Source organism: Thamnophis sirtalis, unplaced genomic scaffold (assembly GCF_051295495.1).
Source record: "Thamnophis sirtalis isolate CommonGarterSnake01/CBP01778 unplaced genomic scaffold, rThaSir2_p1.2 scaffold_1, whole genome shotgun sequence".
Taxonomy (NCBI): domain Eukaryota; kingdom Metazoa; phylum Chordata; class Lepidosauria; order Squamata; family Natricidae; genus Thamnophis; species Thamnophis sirtalis.
In genome coordinates, this window is record NW_028261381.1 from 36267541 (window position 1) to 36287390 (window position 19850).

The window sequence follows — 19850 nt, forward strand, 5'->3', positions numbered from 1 at the left end:
ATCATATGAATACTTTAAGAAAACTGAATTCAGAGTTTTCTGAATTATAGGTCCATCATCTTTAAAAGTTATTGTTTAAAATGCTTGAGAGAAAAACTAAATCTGTCACATCTTTGAGAAAAACAGGAAGATAAGATGATGCTTGGGCAATAGAAATCCAACCACAAAAAACAAGCTGGAAGGAATGTTTAATTTTTGACATAATAGAATATACTGTGTGTTTGTGTTTGTGTGTTTCACATACAACTTACTTGAAATTAATTTTTTTGCCTTTCTTGTTTTTTAATTATATAAGGATAAATTCTTATTCATTTATTTTCATTTAAAGAGCAATGTTTCAACAGTGACATTTTATCCAGAAAAGCATACATTACATAAAAATTTGTTTCAGAGCCAAAACATCTTTGTTTTCAAATGACAATTCTCTTGTATATTCAGACTGCCCAGTTACTGACTACAGTTAATTTATATATGCTGTCCCAGAAATATGAAATTAAGTCAATTTTATTATATGACCTCACTTAGGATAAATTTAAGAAGATCTGATTAGAAAGCCTAATTGGAGAGTCTAATCACAAATATATTTCTATTTTTTTTTTAATTATGTGTTGTTGTCTCAATGTTGTATTTCCCCCTTCCCTGGTTTTCTGTGAGCCGCCCTGAGTCCCCTCAGGGAAAAGGGCGGCCTACAAATGCAAATAAAACCTCTAAAACCTCTATAAAACCTTTTCTTTTTGCATTTAAGAGATTATAGAAAACATAGTGTAGTGCAGTGGTTCCCAAACTTGGCAACTTTAAGACTTGTGGACTTCAACTCCCAGAATTCTCCAGCCAGCTCTGCTCTGCTGGCTGGAGAATTCTGGGAGTTGAAGTCCACAAGTCTTAACGTTGCCAAGTTTGGGAACCACTGGTGTAGTGTTTTGCTTAACATCCAGAGAGTTTAAAAAAGGCTATTGTATATAAAACATTATTAGAGTCAATGACTTGCTTACAAAACGTTTTGTTTTTTTAAATCCAAAATCTAGTGGCACCAATCCATCAAGGACTATTTATATAACTAAATCTCTTTTATACTAGTGAAAAAAATCATAAATAGGATCAACTGTGAGGTAGCTTTTTCATAGGCTTGTTAAGAATAATTTATGCAACACTGGAGAGCCAATGATGTAAAAATTTTTTGCAAGTATTAAAGTCATAATTGTGCAAACAACAACTAGCAATAGCAATAACACTTAGACTTATAAGGATGGAAAGCTGAGTCAACCTTGAGCCCGTGAGGATCGAACTCTTGGCCATGAACAGTGAGTTAACCTGCAATACTGCATTCTGCATTCTAACCACTGTGCCACTAAGGCTCATGCAAAAAGCTGCTTCAATTTAAATCCAATGTCCTGGTAGATTACTTATCTAAACACAATTTAAACTGAGTTGCTATAGGTCAGGGGTCAGCAATCTGCGGCTCTGGAGCCGCATGTGGCTCTTTCATCTGTCTGCTATGGCTCCCTTTTGCCAGTCGGCTCCATAATTGATAGGGCTTTTGATTAGGACAGGTAGAGGATGCCGCACTAGGAGAAGACTCTATGGTGGGAGAATTGGACTTCCAGTCAACAGAGGAAAAAGGAAGCACCGCTAGGAGGTGACTCTAAAGCAAGGGTCAAGAATCTGCAGCTCTAGAGCCACATGTGGCTCTTTCATCGATCTGCTGTGGTTCCCTTTTGCTGGTCAGCTCCACAATTGATAAGACTTTCAATTAGGACAGGTAGAGGACGCTGTGCTAGGAGAAGACTCTATGGTGGGAGAACCAAATTTCCAGTTGGCTCCAGAATTGAATTGGGTGGGGGCTTCTGATTAGGACCTTTGTGGCTCTTTGAGTGTTTAAGTTTGCTGAGCCCTGCTATAGGTATTATGTCCACATATTGATTGCATTGATTTTTTTTAAAATCTCACTACTTAGTTTAAATTTCTTGAAGTTACATTTGAGGAAATTAATCACTCAATATCTATTTTTGGTTCCAACATGCAGATACAAAAAGTCATTGTCCAAAAAATAGACGGATGGGAGGGACGAATCTTTTCTTAGCAACCGTGTGGTGACAAATCATAAATCCAAATTTGTCCTCCGAGGAACAAAAATGTATACCTATGGAGGATAGGAAATCTCAAAGAAAGAGGATACCACATTTACAGTGGGTTCCCCCCACCAGTTTGACATTATTTGATTTTACCTTTATATGGAATTCTAGATTTTCATCCATGGAATAAATGTGATCAAAGATGTCATGTGCGATTCTTGGAATTATCCCCATCAGCTGTGGGTCATGCAGTTTCCCCTAAAAGTGTAAAAAGAAAAGTTAATCCTATCATGTTCTGGAAATTAAAGAGCAGAGAGTCCTCGACTTACAACAGTTCGTTTAGTATCTGTTTGCAGTTACAATGTCACTGGGAAAAAAGTGACTTAGGAGCATTTTTCACATTTATAACCATTATGGCATATCCATGGTCATGTGATCAAAATTCAGCCTGGCAACTGACTCATATTTATGACGGTTGCAGTGTCCCAGTATCATGCGATCCCCTTTTGTGACAATTCAATGAGAAAACCAGATTCATTTAACAGCCATGCTACTAACTTAACAGCTGCACTGATTCACTTAACAACTGTGGCAAGAAAGATCATAAAAGGGGCAAAACTCACTTAACAAATTTCTCACTTAGAAACAGAAAGTTTGGGCTCAATGGTGGCCATTAAGTCGAGGACTACCTGTATTCATCTATTACTTAGTCAAGGAAAACCATAAATAAGATGACTAATATTGATGTTAATATACTGGTATTAAACAGTGCCACAGAATTTCTACGAAAGAGCCCAATATCAATCTGCAATTCACCTCCAGCTCTAGCAAAACCAAAACCAAATCATTATTTTTAACATAGAGTAATAATGTCAACCATGCTATTAAAAACAAATAAAAGGGAGACTTCCATGTTAAATACTAAAACTGAATTACCAACTAGTAAGAAATTAATGAGGAAGGGAAGAGGGAAGTGTAATAAATCTGCTGGTTGTTTGGTCAGGCATAATGCCAGCAGTGTCTGCCTCACTAGCAATAAAGCCTGCACAATCAGCTTCCTTTGCTTTACTTTAAATCTTTAAGGAAAAAAAGATAAAAAATATTTTTCCTGACTGCATGCCTTTTTTCACTTTTCCCCAGAAGTAGAAATTAGCCAGGGCTATGATAATGAAACAGTGCTTGGCATCAATAACAGAAAAAAACAAAAGCATGTAATATGAAAATAAGAAATGAAAAATGTGATTTCTCCTCTTACACCTCATGATTTTAAGATCATGATTTTTCTGGCTGAAATACTGGGCTCTTCATCTGAATATATCACCAGGGATACAGGTAGATAAACAGAATGATTTCAAGAACAAAGGACATCATACAAATCCTCCCCACAAAATGAAAAATGCTGCAAACATCAGAACCTAATATTTTTCATTACGTACATGGAATTTAACGATGTAAAAATCCATTGATTATTATTCTGCAGATCTACAAAAAGATATTTGCACATGTTCTGGCAGCACAGAGACCGAAATACTTTGTACAAGTGTGCTTAGTAATAAAGAATATAAGAGAAATTGAATGGAGACAAATTGCAGGATATAATCATTTCAGGGTATGACACAGAGGATTAATGTCAGATTTCAAAAGAAGTGGATTGATGCAAACCAATTTTCAGACATTTCTCTCTCAATTGCTCACATTATAGTCCAATGTGAGGAATTCAATATACATTTATTTGGTTTCAGAATTAAGAATATGAAACATAAAATTGACTGAACTATTTTCTGAGAAGGAGGTTGGAGGAGCTGAAAAAAATCATGATAATAAATGAAATATCTGGGTTATCTGGATAACCAGCTATTTCATGAAATTCTAAGGCGGCACTAGATTTCCTCTGTAAAATAATAAGCTTTTTTATTATAACCCATGAACAATGGAACCTATTGCTTTTCATGTGCACAGAAATTTCCAAAATTGTTGCCAAAGATTCAAAATTACATTCAAACTGAATTACCTTTTGTTAAACTTAATTATTCAGCTTGCATATGTTAAAATAAAAATGGAAAAATAGTACGGAAATTTCATATCATATGTCTAAGCGTCTCCTTTCTTATTTTATAGTTCCAGAATAATGAAGCTGACAACTCTATTAAAATTTTGTCTAGGATAGTGCAAAAACATGAAAAAATGTTGTTAGTCACATTTTGAGAGTTTAAGATACATATTTAATCTTCTTTGAGAGCTTAAACATTGATTTGTTAATATGGGATAACCCTTTTTTAATTCAAGTTATTGCAAATAATTGATATTCACCTTGATAATATAATGTATAATCGGTTGTTTAAAAAGTAGATTTAAAATTATTTAGAACACAATTTAATACTGACTGTAATCCAGGAGTTTTAGATGTTACTAATGTATCTGCATCAAATTGTAAATCAAAATACATTTTAATTGGAAATTCTTTCTGCGGTTTTAGAGGAGCCAGATTCCTTTTGCCATGGCTTAAACAATATAAAAACTTCACTGACAGTGACTTAACTTAAAATATAAATATTCTTAATAGCCATTCATGTTTACAGCCTTTATAATACTGTCTTACTTTTTATAAGGTTCAAACCTGCATGTCATTAGTGTAAGACGTACTGTAAATCAAAGGCCAGTTCAAAGAGGACAGAGTATTAAATCAGCGTGGGCTAATTGTAGGGTGACAACTTATGAATATGTCCTTCCGCTTTCTTTGTATTTTCTTGTACATTTGTATCGGTTTTATAATTTTGATATGGTCATGTGATTAAATCAGTAAACTTTCCTTTCTACTCACTTATAACATGCATGTATTTCAATTTTAATCATCCATTTATATCTATTATTAGAAAAAAAATCTAAAATGGTTATTCTATAAAGACGGTTTATTTGGAATATGAATTCCAAAATATTTAAAATTATTCCAAGCACCAAAGAAGCTTCCAAATAGGTAACTGCGGGACTGTATGCTGTATGCTATATTTGGAATACTGGAAACTATGCAGAGCTGATAAAGATGAAAAAGATCTCCTCCGTTTAGATCAGTGGTTATCAACCTTCCCAATGCTGCGACCCTTTAATACAGTTCCTCATGTTATGGTGACTCCCAACCATAAAATTGGTGTCTCGGTTCCTAAGACCACCGAAAATATGTGTTTTCTGATGGTCTTAGGTAACCCCTGTGAAAGGGTCATTTGACCCCCGAAGGGGTCCCGACCCACAGGTTGAGAACCATTGGTTTAGATAATCAAAGGGCAGAAGTTACACCATCCACAACACGTTTATTTGGGGAGGCAAAATTAAGAGTGGAATTAGGTGGACTCCAATTATCTTATTCTCTAGATTAACTCTAGAATGGCTGCCACCACCAAAAATGCATCTAGTTATTATTTTGAACCACTTTTGAAACTTGCTTTGATCCAATTCATTGCTTTACATGGAGAAGCATGCCAATACCCAAGCAGTATAATATTCCTAGCTCCTTACACCATTTCACACAAAAAAAATCTAGCAATCAATCCTTCTCCTAGTTCTCATCTGCAGCTTTTTTTTTTTCACTGATAGTCAAGGAATGTGAACCTAAACAGTTAAGAAAATGAAATATGGAATAGCTGTCTGACTCTGGCATTGTCCTCTAAATTATCTGAACTCTCTCTGCAAGTAACACCTGGGAAGCAAACATTTTTAAATAAAAGGATATATTCCAGTAATAGATAGCATTCCTCTAACAAGATGTAGGACTGTGATGACACCAAATATTACAGTGCAATAAATACTTTACCTACTATTTACCAAACTAAATGGCTCATTGTTGACTATATCCATTTGAGAATTTCTAAAAAGGGCCCAATTTAGAATAGGAGTGCATAATTTAAAATGAAGGTCATTTTATAATACTTCAACCTTCAGAGGCAGGAAAATGCAGATTGTCAGATTTACTTTTGTTATTATAGTCTTTTTGGAGGACGTGGCAAACAAAATCCCCAGGTGCTATTTATTCCTTGAAAATCTTGAAGGATTAACATTTGAAATATGAAGTCTTTCATAATAAAGGTTTTAACTTGAGGAATTAATATTTCCCCATCTTTACAGAGACTTCCCCCTGAAAAGGATGCTTTACATTACATAAGGAGGATTGAATTAAAAAGGGGATTTAAAAGCATCTACCATAGGATATATTTAAATCCTTGTAATGAGACACATATAAAAAGAGGCTGCTGAGGCCTTTCTCCTTTTTCCCTTATTGCAATCTGAGTCTGTAAATGACAATATGAATTTGGCAGATCTATGTGTCATTTCCCTATAGAGAACTTGAAGACGGTCCCTTTGTCTGACGCTACTTCCAAATCTGTTCTCTGAATGGTAACAAAGAAAGGTGTTAAATGAGAAATGTAGATATTCTAAGTCAATTGCTTTATTAAAAAAAAAAAGATTGATTTCCATTTCATGGCAGGCAGGTCTATTTATTCATGTGATTTTATTTCACACATTCTTCAGATAATTAGGGGGAGTCCTTCTATCTTAATTATGTAAAATATAAACAAATCACCAAAGCAGAATTTAAAAACAGGTAGGTGTTGTAGCCCCAGGATCACAGGAAACTCTCTCACATCCTAAGAGGGTGCAATTTGATGGCCTAATGGCCCTTTTTGAGTAGCACAGCAGCAGATGAAATGTTTTTTTCTGAAAATCCAGGGGGAAAAAACACAAGCACACACTAGAATCCAATTATTTTGATACCGAAAGATTGCTGCCCAAATTCAGTCATTTTGGTGGGGATAAAGGTAAGTATAATTTTTTGTCCACTGTGACTCCCACCTTTACTTTTCCCCTTTACACCTCCTAAAAATGTGTAAGAGACACCCCAAATTCTCCTCATCCTTCTGGTAACATTATCATGGCTTCCTGCAGCTATCCAAATGGTTAGGAGAAAGGTTTGCTGCCTGGCAACTTTGGAAAATCCTTATTTCTACCCAAGTCTCAATTTGGAAGAGATTTGATATCTAGGACATTCCATTTTATATAGTTCATAGAAAACCAAACCAGTACATCTATTGTATCTCTTTAAAGTAACTGCATCTTTTCCTGGGAAAAGCACAATGGCAATGAAAAGAAGCTTTACATGTTAAATCGACTTTAAATTTTTACCTCCATAGTATGTGTTTTTCCTGAAGATGTTTGCCCATATGCAAAGATAGTTCCATTGTAGCCTTCAAGAACATCTGTTAAAAAAAAAACACAATAAAACATCTTATGAAGTACTACAAATTACCAAATTTAAAAAAAGGCATTTTATATATTAGTTGTTATTTAATAAGAGAAGAGGAAAGAATTAAGAAAACAATTGCAAACATATAGTGGAAAGTGTATCCTGTTGCTAAGGAAGATAAACACAAATATTTCTCAACATCTAAATCTAATATAGTCGGTAACATCCTTTCTGCTTTTCTAAATAACGATCCTTTCAATATTGTCCAGATTTCACCTTTGCTTACAGAACTTTTCTGTTTTCTCTTTCTGTACATACTTTAATGTCCTTGTTTATTGGAAACAAGCAAGAATGTATGCCCAAGAGATGGATCTAGATTGTTCTCAAGCTTAAAAACAGCAAGTTGAGAATTTTTAATGTGTCTAAAAATACAGAGGAAGCAACATCTATTCTAAATAAAGAAGTTAAGCAATGGCCCCAGTTAGAACTTGGGTGAGAAACTATCAGGGCTGCAAATTAAGATTGGAAAACTGAAAAAAGTTCACTAAGGAATAAAGCAAAGACACACTACTTCATGGTTGTCTTCGTGGTTCTATCCCTAAAAATCTGCTCTGAAAAAACAAGGACAAGATTGAGGAAAGACTATTAAAATAAGGGTGTTGGTCAAGGAAGACTTTACTAGAGCTCAGTTTCCAGGAAGAATGGTAGCAAATCCAGATCATATCCAGGTATCTCAGCACCTATTTTTTCCTCCATCCATAAAAGATATTTGTAAAATGTGTATTTTTTCCTATTAGAATATCTTAACTATATCCTAGAAGATGAAAAGAGGTTTAAATGAAATGGAATTTGGACCAAATATATGGCTTTATTTTATTAAGTCTATCCTTAAGGACAGTAGCTGATGGGGGTGGGGGGAATAACAGGAAAACAAGGGTGCTAATTTACATTGTAACATCCTATGACTTTTGGTGAAGACAAACCATACACCCAGTCATATCTACACCTTATAGTGCAGGGGTGTCAAACTCAAGGCCTGGGGGTCGGATCTGGCCCATGGAGTGTTTAGATCTGGCCCATGGGGCCACCCTGGAAACAGTGAAGGACCAGCTCTCTGCCAGCAAAAATGGAGCTCAGGAGGGATGCGTGTGACCCACTGGCAGAGTTGCAGGAGGCCATTGCAGCCGAAAATGGAGCTCGTGAGGGTTGCAGGCAGCACTTACAAGCTCTGTTTTCACTGGCAGAGGGTTGCAGGAGGCCAGTGCAGTTGAAAATGGAGCTCAGGGGCCTGTTTTCACTGGCAGAGCGCATGGGCCACCAAAGGTGCTCCCAATACAAGTGATATTGAGCTGGCCATGCCCCCCTGGACCCCCAAACATAAACCTGATACATCCCTCAATGAAATTGAGTTTGACACCCTTGTTATACTATATACTGTTCTTCCAGTAGTATCAAAAAAAAAACCCTCCACCTCCCATATTTAAGATTGTTTTATCAGCTTTATGTCAATAACGTTGTAGATAGATGATTTTAAAAAGTTACTTATGATTTGAATAAAATGTCATAATCCGAATGTCCTGTAACATTTTATGGTCAAGTTACCACCTACAATTAGGAATAACACAAATGTCACCATTTTGGTTACACAATATTTGGTGTAAGTCAATTTAATTTTTAAAAAGCATGCAGGTTTATGGGAAAGGATTTCATCAGCCAAGTAACTGGAGAGGAAACAATTCCACACTGTTCTCTGCGATGCACAGGCAACAAGAACTGACATAACTTTCCAAACAAATCAAAATAACACTAAAGGGCAACTACTTTGTAGACATTTGTGCTTTAAATAAGCCTGCCCATTTTAAATACTAATCTGCAATTCATAAGTCTATGCTGAGTTTTACATTTAACCTTCTGCTGAATATGTTTGATTATAAATAATAAAACAACATCCCAAATTATTCTTACCTATTTTTGAATGGGTAATAAGTCTAATAGTAAGATAAATTGCTGGTGCATTTAAATTTCTGAGACATGCAATCCAGTATCATGTTCATTAGATCCAAACACCTTAGATTTTAAAATCAAAATATAAATAAACAAAAATGTGTTGTAGGCATGTTAAACAGTTTTGCTAACCTGCTAGATACTTTGATTTCACAAGCTGTTGATGTATTTACTGAAATGAAATATGTTCACTATTCCAATTTCCGCATAAATTGACTAACGGGTGTGTTTTAGTAAACCGGGGATAGTTTGAGGATAAATATAGCACTATATAATAATGATTTAAAGCTCTTAAAGGCAGGATTTTTTTTCTATTCAAGGAGCTGTCCAAGGAAATGGTGCTGACTCTCCCAAGCTAAAATGCATTGAAGAGACACGTTTTTAGGATTATTTCAACATTTTCACCAGGGTTTCTTCATTCATTCATAGGGATAGTACACACACGTGCATCTCTTTATGCTGTGTAAATGTAATTGCTCAAAGCACTATCACATGATGACACAAGAAGAAAGAAAATGTGTAAGAGGGAACAGGATGAAATGGAATCTATAATGTTACCATGGCTGAGCTATAAAAACTCTGGATTAGCAAGAATATGTTCTACTCATCCTAGGGCCATGGATTTTCACACAAACAGAATAGGAACAGTTTGTGCAGAGATGTTGAACTACCACCTTTTCACACTAGGGTAAGATCTTCAAAACTCTTTACAACTGAAATGTTGAATGTGACAAACAAATAAAATTACCAAATGTTTGGAAATTATTCCGAGTCATTGAGATAAAGTAATAGCATTTCAGTTTAATTAATTAGTCTGTGTTCTGGTTTTATCCATTGCTCCTGATCCTATCCCCCTAATGGATTACAGATCTTGCACTCTTTTCAGCCATATATGGCCCTTAAACCCCAAAAGATTAGGTATTCAGAATAAGAGAAATATAGGTGGTAATGTTGAAAAGAAACTGGTCACCTTTTGAAAGTTTTCTAACCAATTGCTCTCTTATTTTAATAGCCATCACTATCCCCTATTGAGAACCAGGCCACCTTTTACAAACCAGAGTATGGTGCTTCATTTATCTATACAGCACTGCAGGTTTAGTTTAAGCAATTTGGAAACTCAATGAAACAACAGATTTAAATCCCCCACTCCCAAAAACCCACAGCCTTGGATTAACAGTGCTCAGAGTTACCTAAAATTGTGAAATAAGCAGCTAAAATTGCAGCTGCATAATTTTGTGAAATATGTAACACTACAAATTCAAAATTCATACCTTTTAACCTGAGTGAAACATCAAAGATGTATTTAGAAAAATGGATAGACATCCTGGAGAGAAAAATCACCAAGCACTAAAAACCTGTTTAGGAATCATCCCAACAGACTGTTGTACTCCTACATACAATCTTTGTTGATTCCATCTACTCACTGATTAATATAGAGTTGCAACAGCCTACTATGAAGCAATTAATTATAATTTATTTATTTATTTAAGTTCTATAAGACATTATATTCTAAAATGGGGAGATATAGCTAGTAGGTAGACATTTTTTAATAGTATAGCCTTTATTGTCATTGTACAAAATAAATACAACGAAACTGGTTGATGAAATAAATCTAGAAATTTTTAATGTTTAGTCAACAGAGTTGGCCGCACTCCCAACATTTCTGAAAAATATGTTATACTACTGATATGATGAAATCTGTGCACCAGGTGAGATAACCATGGTATTAAAAAAAATCAAGGTGAAATATTTCCTATACTTTCAAAGATATTTCAGGTTTATTATGAAAATATCACCTTCATACTACAAAGCTTACATTATCATAATGTTGAAGTCTGGTAATGATCTTATGAGTCTATCTGCTATTGATCAGTGTCTCTTAATTATTGATGCTAAGATTTTAACTGCTACATTGAGGAAAAGTTTACATAAGATAGATTGTCCTTAATGTACATAGAATATTGACATATTGTATTTCAGTCTATTATGGACTCAAAATGGAAAAAAGATGATTATGTCTATACAGCACTGCAGGTTTAGTTTAAGCAATTTGGAAACTCAATGAAACAACAGATTTAAATCCCCCACTCCCAAAAACCCACATGTGGAAAAACACATGTATTCATAAGTTATTTTACATTACGCCCATTTAAAGAACAGTAAAAATAGTTCAAGCTATTAAAATTATGTTAACTTTCTTCAATTTGAAAATTATAGTGTAAGTCGTTATTGTTATCATTGCTGCATGAAGAAACTTAGACTGGATCTATCTCAGTGGGACAAAGCTAGGGAATATAGCGGCATATTGTAGAGGAGGTGGGCTAAAATAATTTAAAATACAATTAAAATGACTTTGAATAATTTGAATGCTGCTGAGATATATTTACCATCTCTTGTCCTTAAGAAATTGAGAATAGCACTGGAGCTTCTCTGCATAATATTCTATTAAGTAGGCTTAACAAAATTCATCAATTACTGGTTTCTGAATTTGCTTTGTATCAAAGAGGAAGGGAGACTGGCCAATATGATTCGGTACTCATTTATTATTTCAATATTGTATTATAATGTTGAAGAAAATTAAATAATTTTAATAACCTGATATTTATCTGCTGATGGGTTTATACATGGCTATATATATTAACTAATATCTGTCAGGTACAAACAACCAGACCCACATGTGAAGTGTTCAATTATATATTTTATTATTCAACCCTATAAACAGGAATCTTCTCAGACTGTTGGTTTGCAAGTGGGAGAGACTAGAGAAGGCTCAATGATGTTCAAGGGGAGTTAGACTTCACCTTCTTGTGTGCCCACATAGGGATTCCCAACTAATTCCCTGTTTGACTCCTCTCCCTAACTTAGTGAGTCTTTCTGTTACATATCTTTGACAAAATAAAATAAATTTTGATTTTAAGCCTAATTTCTCTCACAATACAACAGAGTTAGCTATGCAAATAAATTATTTGGGCTGTTAATATTTTACATACTGAGATTGAAAAGAATCCAGTAAATAATTACTCCTGTTTAAAGGTCTTTTTTTTAAAAAAAAAAATCAGGATTGCAGTAAGTTCAATTTTCAGATTTATTTAACATCCATGTTTGTATGTGAAAGTGGAAATTGAACATATTTACATGATCTGGAAAGAGCTATAATAAAAGGAGAAAATGCCATCAGCCTATCTATATTGGTGATTTCCTATTTCAAACATGTTAATTCTTTTCCATAACTAGGACTTAGCAGGGAGGACAGCCATTTTCCTGCACAGAAAATGGATTATTCTCTAAACAGCCTGAGAGAAAGAAGAAAAGAGAAGGCAAGGACATCTGTAGGAGATGCATCTTTCAAGTCTCACTGGCAAAGATGGAGGTCAGAGGTGTTAAGCTTCCACAAAATTGTAAGGTTTTTAGTGCTCTGTCATCCATATTTTTCCTCCTACAAATGTACTTTTCTGAATAAAGATTAATATTCCAAACTGCATGTCAATCAGATTATACTACAAGTATTCACTGACTTATATCCATTCATTTACTGAATGTTCAAAATTGCAATGGCACTGAAAAAAGTTACTTATGACTGTTTTTCACACTTACAACCATTGTAGCATCCCTGTGGTCACATGATCAAAATTGGGATGCTTGGCAACTGGCTCATATTTATGATGGTTGCAGTATCCCAGGGTCATGTGATCACTTTTGGGACCTTCTGACAAGCAAAGTCGATTTGGCGTGCAGATTCACTTAACAATTATGTTACTAACTTAGCAGCTGTGGTGATTCACTTAACAACTGTGGCACGAATGATCATAAAATGGGGCAAAACTCACTTAACAACAGAAATTTTAGCATCAATTGTGGTCATACATCGAGGACTCCCTGTACTGGTGTAACTTTAAATAAACAATACAATTACTGAACAAAATGACAGCCTCTATAATGAGCATAACTTTTAAGTGTTACCGGATTCACACCAATTACAAGAATGGACCCAAATCCAGATTCCCTGAGAATATGAGAAAAGTTTAAATTATTCATGAGGAATAAAGGAAAAACTATTAACCTAATTGTCACACATTTTCAAGCAGTTCTGAAAAATTGCTGATGTAAATCTTGTATCTGAACAAACCAAACCTTGCAATGATACTAAATGCTCACAGCATTTAATAACGATTAATATTTACTAATGTTTCATCTTACCAGAACTTTAAAAAGTCGCTCTTGGACACATATCAGAATCAAAGTCATTACACACAAATAGTAATGCTTATTTGAAATCATGTAGTAAGAGAAATTATCCTGTAAAGAATCGTACTTTGTACCTTGAGGGAAAAGGAATACTTTCTTCTCAGTGAATTGCCTTGATAGAGCTCACTAATGTGGTGCTAATTACTTGATGAATGACAATTAGAATCAAATGAGTATTTTTAATCCTTCACTTTAATAACACATCAAAGAGCATAGATGGCAATCTAATAAAGGGTGGTTTAAATCAGGGGTGTCAAACTTGTGGCCCACAGGCCAGATGTGTCACGCGCTGGCCACGCCCACCCGCAGTATAGTGAGGGGGGGAGTTTATACACATCACATGATGACAACATGTCATGAGTTTGACACCCCTGGTTTAAATTATGGACTATATATCCATAATTTCTTGTTTCCTAACTTTATATTAATTACTTGATGAATGACAATTAGAATCAAATGAGTATTTTTAAATCACTCAATTTAACAAACCCTTAACATCAAATAGCATAGATTGCTATCTAATAAAGGGTGGTCTAAGTTATGGGCTATATATCCATAATTCCTTGTTTCCTAACTTTATATTACACTCACTGAATTGAATTCCAATTCACAAAGGGAGCATAAGGTGCTGTATGTAAACAGCGAGCAAACCCAAACTCACACTGATGATGTTACCTAGGTGGGTAATGAAAAGTCTACAAGCAAACAATTCAGAGAGCACCAAGGATTCTATACTTCAACTCTGAGCTACACATATTCTCTTCTTTTAGAACTATGAAAATGTTTCACATCTGTAGTATAAATAGCTAAGGAATAAACTATAATCATGTCAACAGAATAATGGAAATGTTACAGTAAATCACTTTAAATGAAGAGCTGTAACCAATTGTCTCAATATTGGTTAATCTGCAAGTTCATGCACAATATACTGCTTCCATAATTTTCTGTTCACTATCATACAAAATATTCTTATTATACCATATAAATTAAGAAATATGTCACAAATGGTAATATTTGTAATATTTGTAACTAACCAAAGGCTCATGGATTCCCTGTAACATTCGTGGCACGACATAACTGTGAACGTCAAAAGCGCGCCGACAACACCGCGGCGCTAAAACTGCGATGTCAAAAGCGCGCCGACAACAGCGCGCCGACAACAGCGCACCGACAGAAGCGCGATTTAACTTAAGGTAAGGTTTAGGGTTAGGTTTAGGGTTAGGTTTAGGGTAGGTTTAGGGTAGGTTTAGCATTAGGTTTAGGGTTAGGTTTAGGGTTATGTTACAGCGTGCTTCTGTCGGCGCGCTGTTGTCGGCGCGCTGTTGTCGCGTGGTTTTGACGGTGCGGTTTTGTCACCACGCTTTAGTCACACGCGCTTTAGTCACACGCGCTTTAGTCTACCGCGGTTTTGTGGTGGAACCGTAACATTAAGATTGTAATAATACCTTTAAGATATTCAGCCATGAAACTCCATGGTCATAAGCACTACTATAATCTCACAGGAGGATCAACACCAGAAAATCCTTGCTTATGTAAATTAATCAGCCTTCTCCAGAACATGGTCCTTGAGATCTTATCCCAGAGTAGATAATAGCAATGAAAACAAATGATAGTTTGTTGACTTGATTTTTTTTAAGAGAACACATCAGTGCTACAGATCAAACCCTGATGAAAACCAGCATGCTCATCTATTTATTCTGTGCAAACAGTAACACTGCCAGCTCCTGAATTTTCTTGAACTGAACATGGTCAGGAACTGGACATGACATCGAAAAGAGTGTCATTATTCTAATTATATGCATGATTTTTCATATCTTCTACCACATAGAAAGAGGAGGCTCATCAATTCTTGTTACCATCTATGAGCTTCCAGAGGATTCTAAATTGTATTTTAAAAATATATTTATATAAATATATTCACTCACACACCAGGAGAAACAACTCACCCGCCCACCCCTAAAAACCAGCAGGCCAGTTACACAATCTGCCCATCCCTTTTGCATGAGCTTTCTACACATTCCCTACTTCTGCTCTGCATCAACTTCTCTAGCACAAAAGTAGCTGTTTAAAAAACTCTTACCTTTAACAATTTGTTTGGCACAGGCATTATAAACTTGTTCTTGGGATGTATTGGGAGGCAATACTCTATCAAAAACATAGGGTTTCCCTTGCTGAAATGAAAACAAAAATAGGCATTTTCAGAAAAAAGCCAAAAATATGATTAAAAACACAACAGGCATTCATATGAAACAAATATATACTCAGTGTGGATTACAAATTACTAAGAAATACACTATATTGCCAAAAGTATTCGCTCACCCATCCACATAATCAGAAGCAGTTGTGAGCAAATACTTTTGGCAATATAGTGTATACTAAATGTGGTTAACAGGACACATCATTTTTATGAAGCATCTTATATTTAGCAGTTATTCTAGAGACTTATCAGACTGAAACCTGTATGCAAGAAACATCAGACGGCAGAAAGCAGAAACATAGATACTATTTTTCAAATCACCTTGTTCCTTTTTTTAAAACCTAAATTTGAAGAAGTGATATGATTAAAATATGAAAAATCTCTCTTGTACAGTTCCAAATTTCCAGACATCTATCTATTTAAGATTTTTCTCAAGAGTTGGTGCACAGTTGTAAGAAGCCTAAGAAATGTGAAAGATTTTTCTTCCCTCTTCTTCATCATTCTTTCACTATATTAATTTTTAATAATTTATTCTTTTACTATATTAATTTTGGTAGTTTAAATTTAGATTTGATTTGGAATCTTTAAAGGAAAATGGATAGCTATAATGCAATGCACCATTACTTCATCAACGCAATTCCTGAAACAGAGTATTAATATCAGTAGGCAGCTAGGAACTATATCTAGGGAACAAATAAGATTGTGTATATGAAATTTATCTTCATGTTCCTTGCCTAATTTTTTCCTCCTTTGTTCTTTTCCATCCCCATAAATTATTCTGAAGGCCCACGTACGACCTTCTTCCAGAAGAAACATAAGTAAGTACAGATTCATTAGAAGAAAAATGTTCAGACAGCCAGAATAGTGGTCTATTAAGAGCACTTGAGTTTTTGAATTGTGAGATGGTAGAGTTTGGGCAACAAATCTTATTGTGTCTTAGGAATATGGAAATCTACCTTATACGTGATAGATCATTGGTCCCTCTGCTAGAATTCTAATAAGAATCGAACTTCAGATTCTTTCCTTGGAATGTAGAAGCAGTCACTGGAGGTATTGTGCTAGGGCTAAAATGGCAATGGCAAACACTGGCAAATATTGTTGCCGATAAAATTATAAGGATATATCCACTAATTCATCAGCAGTCTTCAGCTCACCTTTATACACTGTATTGCCAAAAGTATTCGCTCACCCATCCACATAATCAGAAGTAGATGTAAGCGAATACTTTTGGCAATATAGTGTAGTTTGTTTTAATCAAGATTTGCCTAATTAGTTGCAATGGCCACATCCATGTATTGTACTAACACATGCACAATGGCCAATCAGATCAGATTCACAGCATTTTAAGCCTAAACCAAAGAAACCACATTATAGTTTTTTAGAGTGTGTAAATTAAATCAGTAAGAATAAGCCAAAATCCTTATTAGTCATTCCTTTTAAAGTAAAAGTTGATGTTGTTAATGAAGCTAGTCATGACTTCAGCTTTGTACTATGGATGAACTGTGCTATAATTCTTAAACTATAGGTTATGGCTTTTAGTTATATGTGAACCAAGCCCACTAACAAACTTTGAAGTTGCTTGATACAGGAACACAGTTCTTAACCTAATCTGTTTCACCAGACTGCTTTCGAGAATACTAAAATACAGAGAAACATCTAGCATGTGCCTTATGAAAAGAAGAAAGATGAAATATAATATGCTAATTAAGAAACTAAGTAAAACTCTAAACTAGATTAAGGATTGCTTCCTGAATTAAATAGGTCAGTTGCTCAGAGGAAAGATCACATTAACCTTTCATGCTATTCAAGATGATTGATGCTGTAAAGATAAAACATAATTCCTCAAGCAGTTTTCACCAGGTTAATGGCATCAATAAGCCACACTCAAATCTCCTTCTGAGTTTTCACATGTTTGGTTGTTATTAAAACTGTGTCACCTCTTAGACACAACTTTTTCCCTGGAGGCTGTGATAAGATGAAAAAAATTCCATCTAATGGATGCTCACTCACACACTTCTTTGCAGATGCAAATTATGAAAATTTCATAATTATAAACTGTTATCTACCACTCCCTATTTCTTTTCCTCAAGGCTAAGATAAAGGATACAAATCAAATACATTAAACAAAGAAGCATATTATAACCAGCTTTAGTTGCCATCATCTACCTTTTACTGTTATTCATCATTAGTGTATAGAATAACATCTCAACAAGTTTTTGACAAAGATGTATGAAAATGTATCTGTCAGATTTTATCTGTTACAATAAAGAAACATTTAAAAGGCTTCTCTTAAAAAAAATATTACCGAAATAAAAATTGCTTGTTCCATCTCCTGTACAGCAGCCCTTACTGTTCTGACCCCCCCTGACATGTGAATAAACCAGAACACAGGCTTGGCTGTTTGCCACTATTTAATTAATGCGATAACAAATCCTTTGGCTGAGGGCCCAGGCAACTCACGTTCAAGATAATAGGTTGGCAGCAACCCAGAAAGTTCCAATGAAGCAACGCAGATAAGCCATATGACACGGCTAGAATACAGACAGATTTACTCAATATTAGTTCGAACGGTTGTTTCCTGCAAATGTCCCCTCCCAATGCATCACTTATAAACCCTCTTGGGAGGGGCCCATCCACAACCACCTGTGTGTAATTATCTTCTATGAGACTGCCTACGGAGTTGCTGCTTGCGTTTCTCAGCCCATCTCAATCGAGCATCAGGGACAAACTGTCTTTGATCTTCCCCACTGCTCCATGCCTCAGGCGCCTCCTGGTGGCCAACCAGCCTCTCTGGTCCCAGCTCTGAGTCTGAACCCTGCACAGGATCCTCCACATCTTCCATGGCAGACTCATATGGTTCCTCACTATCCGAGTCTATCAGCAGCTCAACCGGATCCTGCTGAGCCACAACACCTTACTATATTGTTTATTATTAATTCTTCACCATCAGTGAAGAATAAGAACTTCTGTTATCTACTGTATATGTCAAAACATCCTTGCCAGGCATCAGATGTAGAAACAATTTAATTCCAAATCTTGTGAAAAAGCCAACTGTAATAAATGCATCTGCTTTCTTTATCTTCAATTTTCACTGCCAGGGTAGGAAATCATTTTTTTTTAATGGCATTCAATAGGGGGAACAACTGGGAATGATTGAGGGCAAAAGATGAAGGGGATGGCAGAGAATGAGGTGGCTGGATGCAGTCACTGAAGCAGTAGGCAAGAGTTTAAATGGACTCCAGAGGATGGTAGAGGACAGGAAGGCCTGTAGGAACGCTGTCCGTGGGATGCACACGACATCGCAACCAACAGCAGCAAGGAGGAACAAATTTTTTATTTAATTTATAGGATGTCCAACTGCCAAATGACTCTATAGAAAAGACTTTTCAACAACAACCCAAACATTTGTAATAATACAAAAGTAAACTGGGGTGTAGACGTAGAAACCAGGGGATTGTGAGTTCTAGTCTCACCTTAGGCAGTAAAGCCAGTTGAGTGACTGTGGATCAGTTACTCTCTCCCAACACAGGGTTGTTGTTGTGGGTGAAAATAGGGAGGAGGAAGGTTTATTAAGGCATGTCCGTTGCCTTGAGTTACTTTTAAAGTAATAATGATGGGATAAAAATCTCATAAATAAATAAAATGTACCCTCCAATGCAGGAACAAACAGATGAGCAAGCACTCCTAGCAAGTACCTAGACTGACAAACATGGAACAATTCTCATCACATGTATTTGGAGGAACAGAATCATCTACAGCAGCAGCTCCCAATCTTTTGGGTGCCACAGACTGGTTCCATGGAGGGTGGCTTTTCCGCAGCCATGGGGAGCATGGTTTCATGCGCTGCCTGCATCTCAGTTGGGCTTTGCTTGCATGCTTGGCCCAAACTTCTGGCAGGCTGCAGTCCGCTGTCAGTCTGCATCCCAAGAGTTGGGGACTCCTGATTTATAGGAATAGCAGGATTGAACTTGCATAAGATAACAGGTGCAAGGTGCCAGAAAGCCATGGTATAGATGGGAGTTTGGGATGGAGTTTGTACAGAAAAAGAACTTTCAGGAGATCCTGAATTACTGAATCGCAACACACCTTAAACTGCTTA

The 19850-nt window shown here is 35.7% G+C and overlaps 1 protein-coding gene across 1 annotated transcript in view; it reads right to left on the reverse strand.

Moving 5' to 3' along the window:
* The window catches only part of KIF5C (kinesin family member 5C), a 90880-nt gene that overhangs the window by 56932 nt on the left and 14098 nt on the right, over window positions 1-19850 (reverse strand). The window contains exons 2-4 of the mRNA XM_087710656.1: window positions 15635-15725; window positions 7245-7318; window positions 2226-2330 (exon numbers count right to left, since the gene is read on the reverse strand). Of these exons, the coding sequence (XP_087566782.1) occupies window positions 2226-2330; window positions 7245-7318; window positions 15635-15725 (270 nt within the window). The remainder of the gene's footprint in view (window positions 1-2225; window positions 2331-7244; window positions 7319-15634; window positions 15726-19850) is intronic.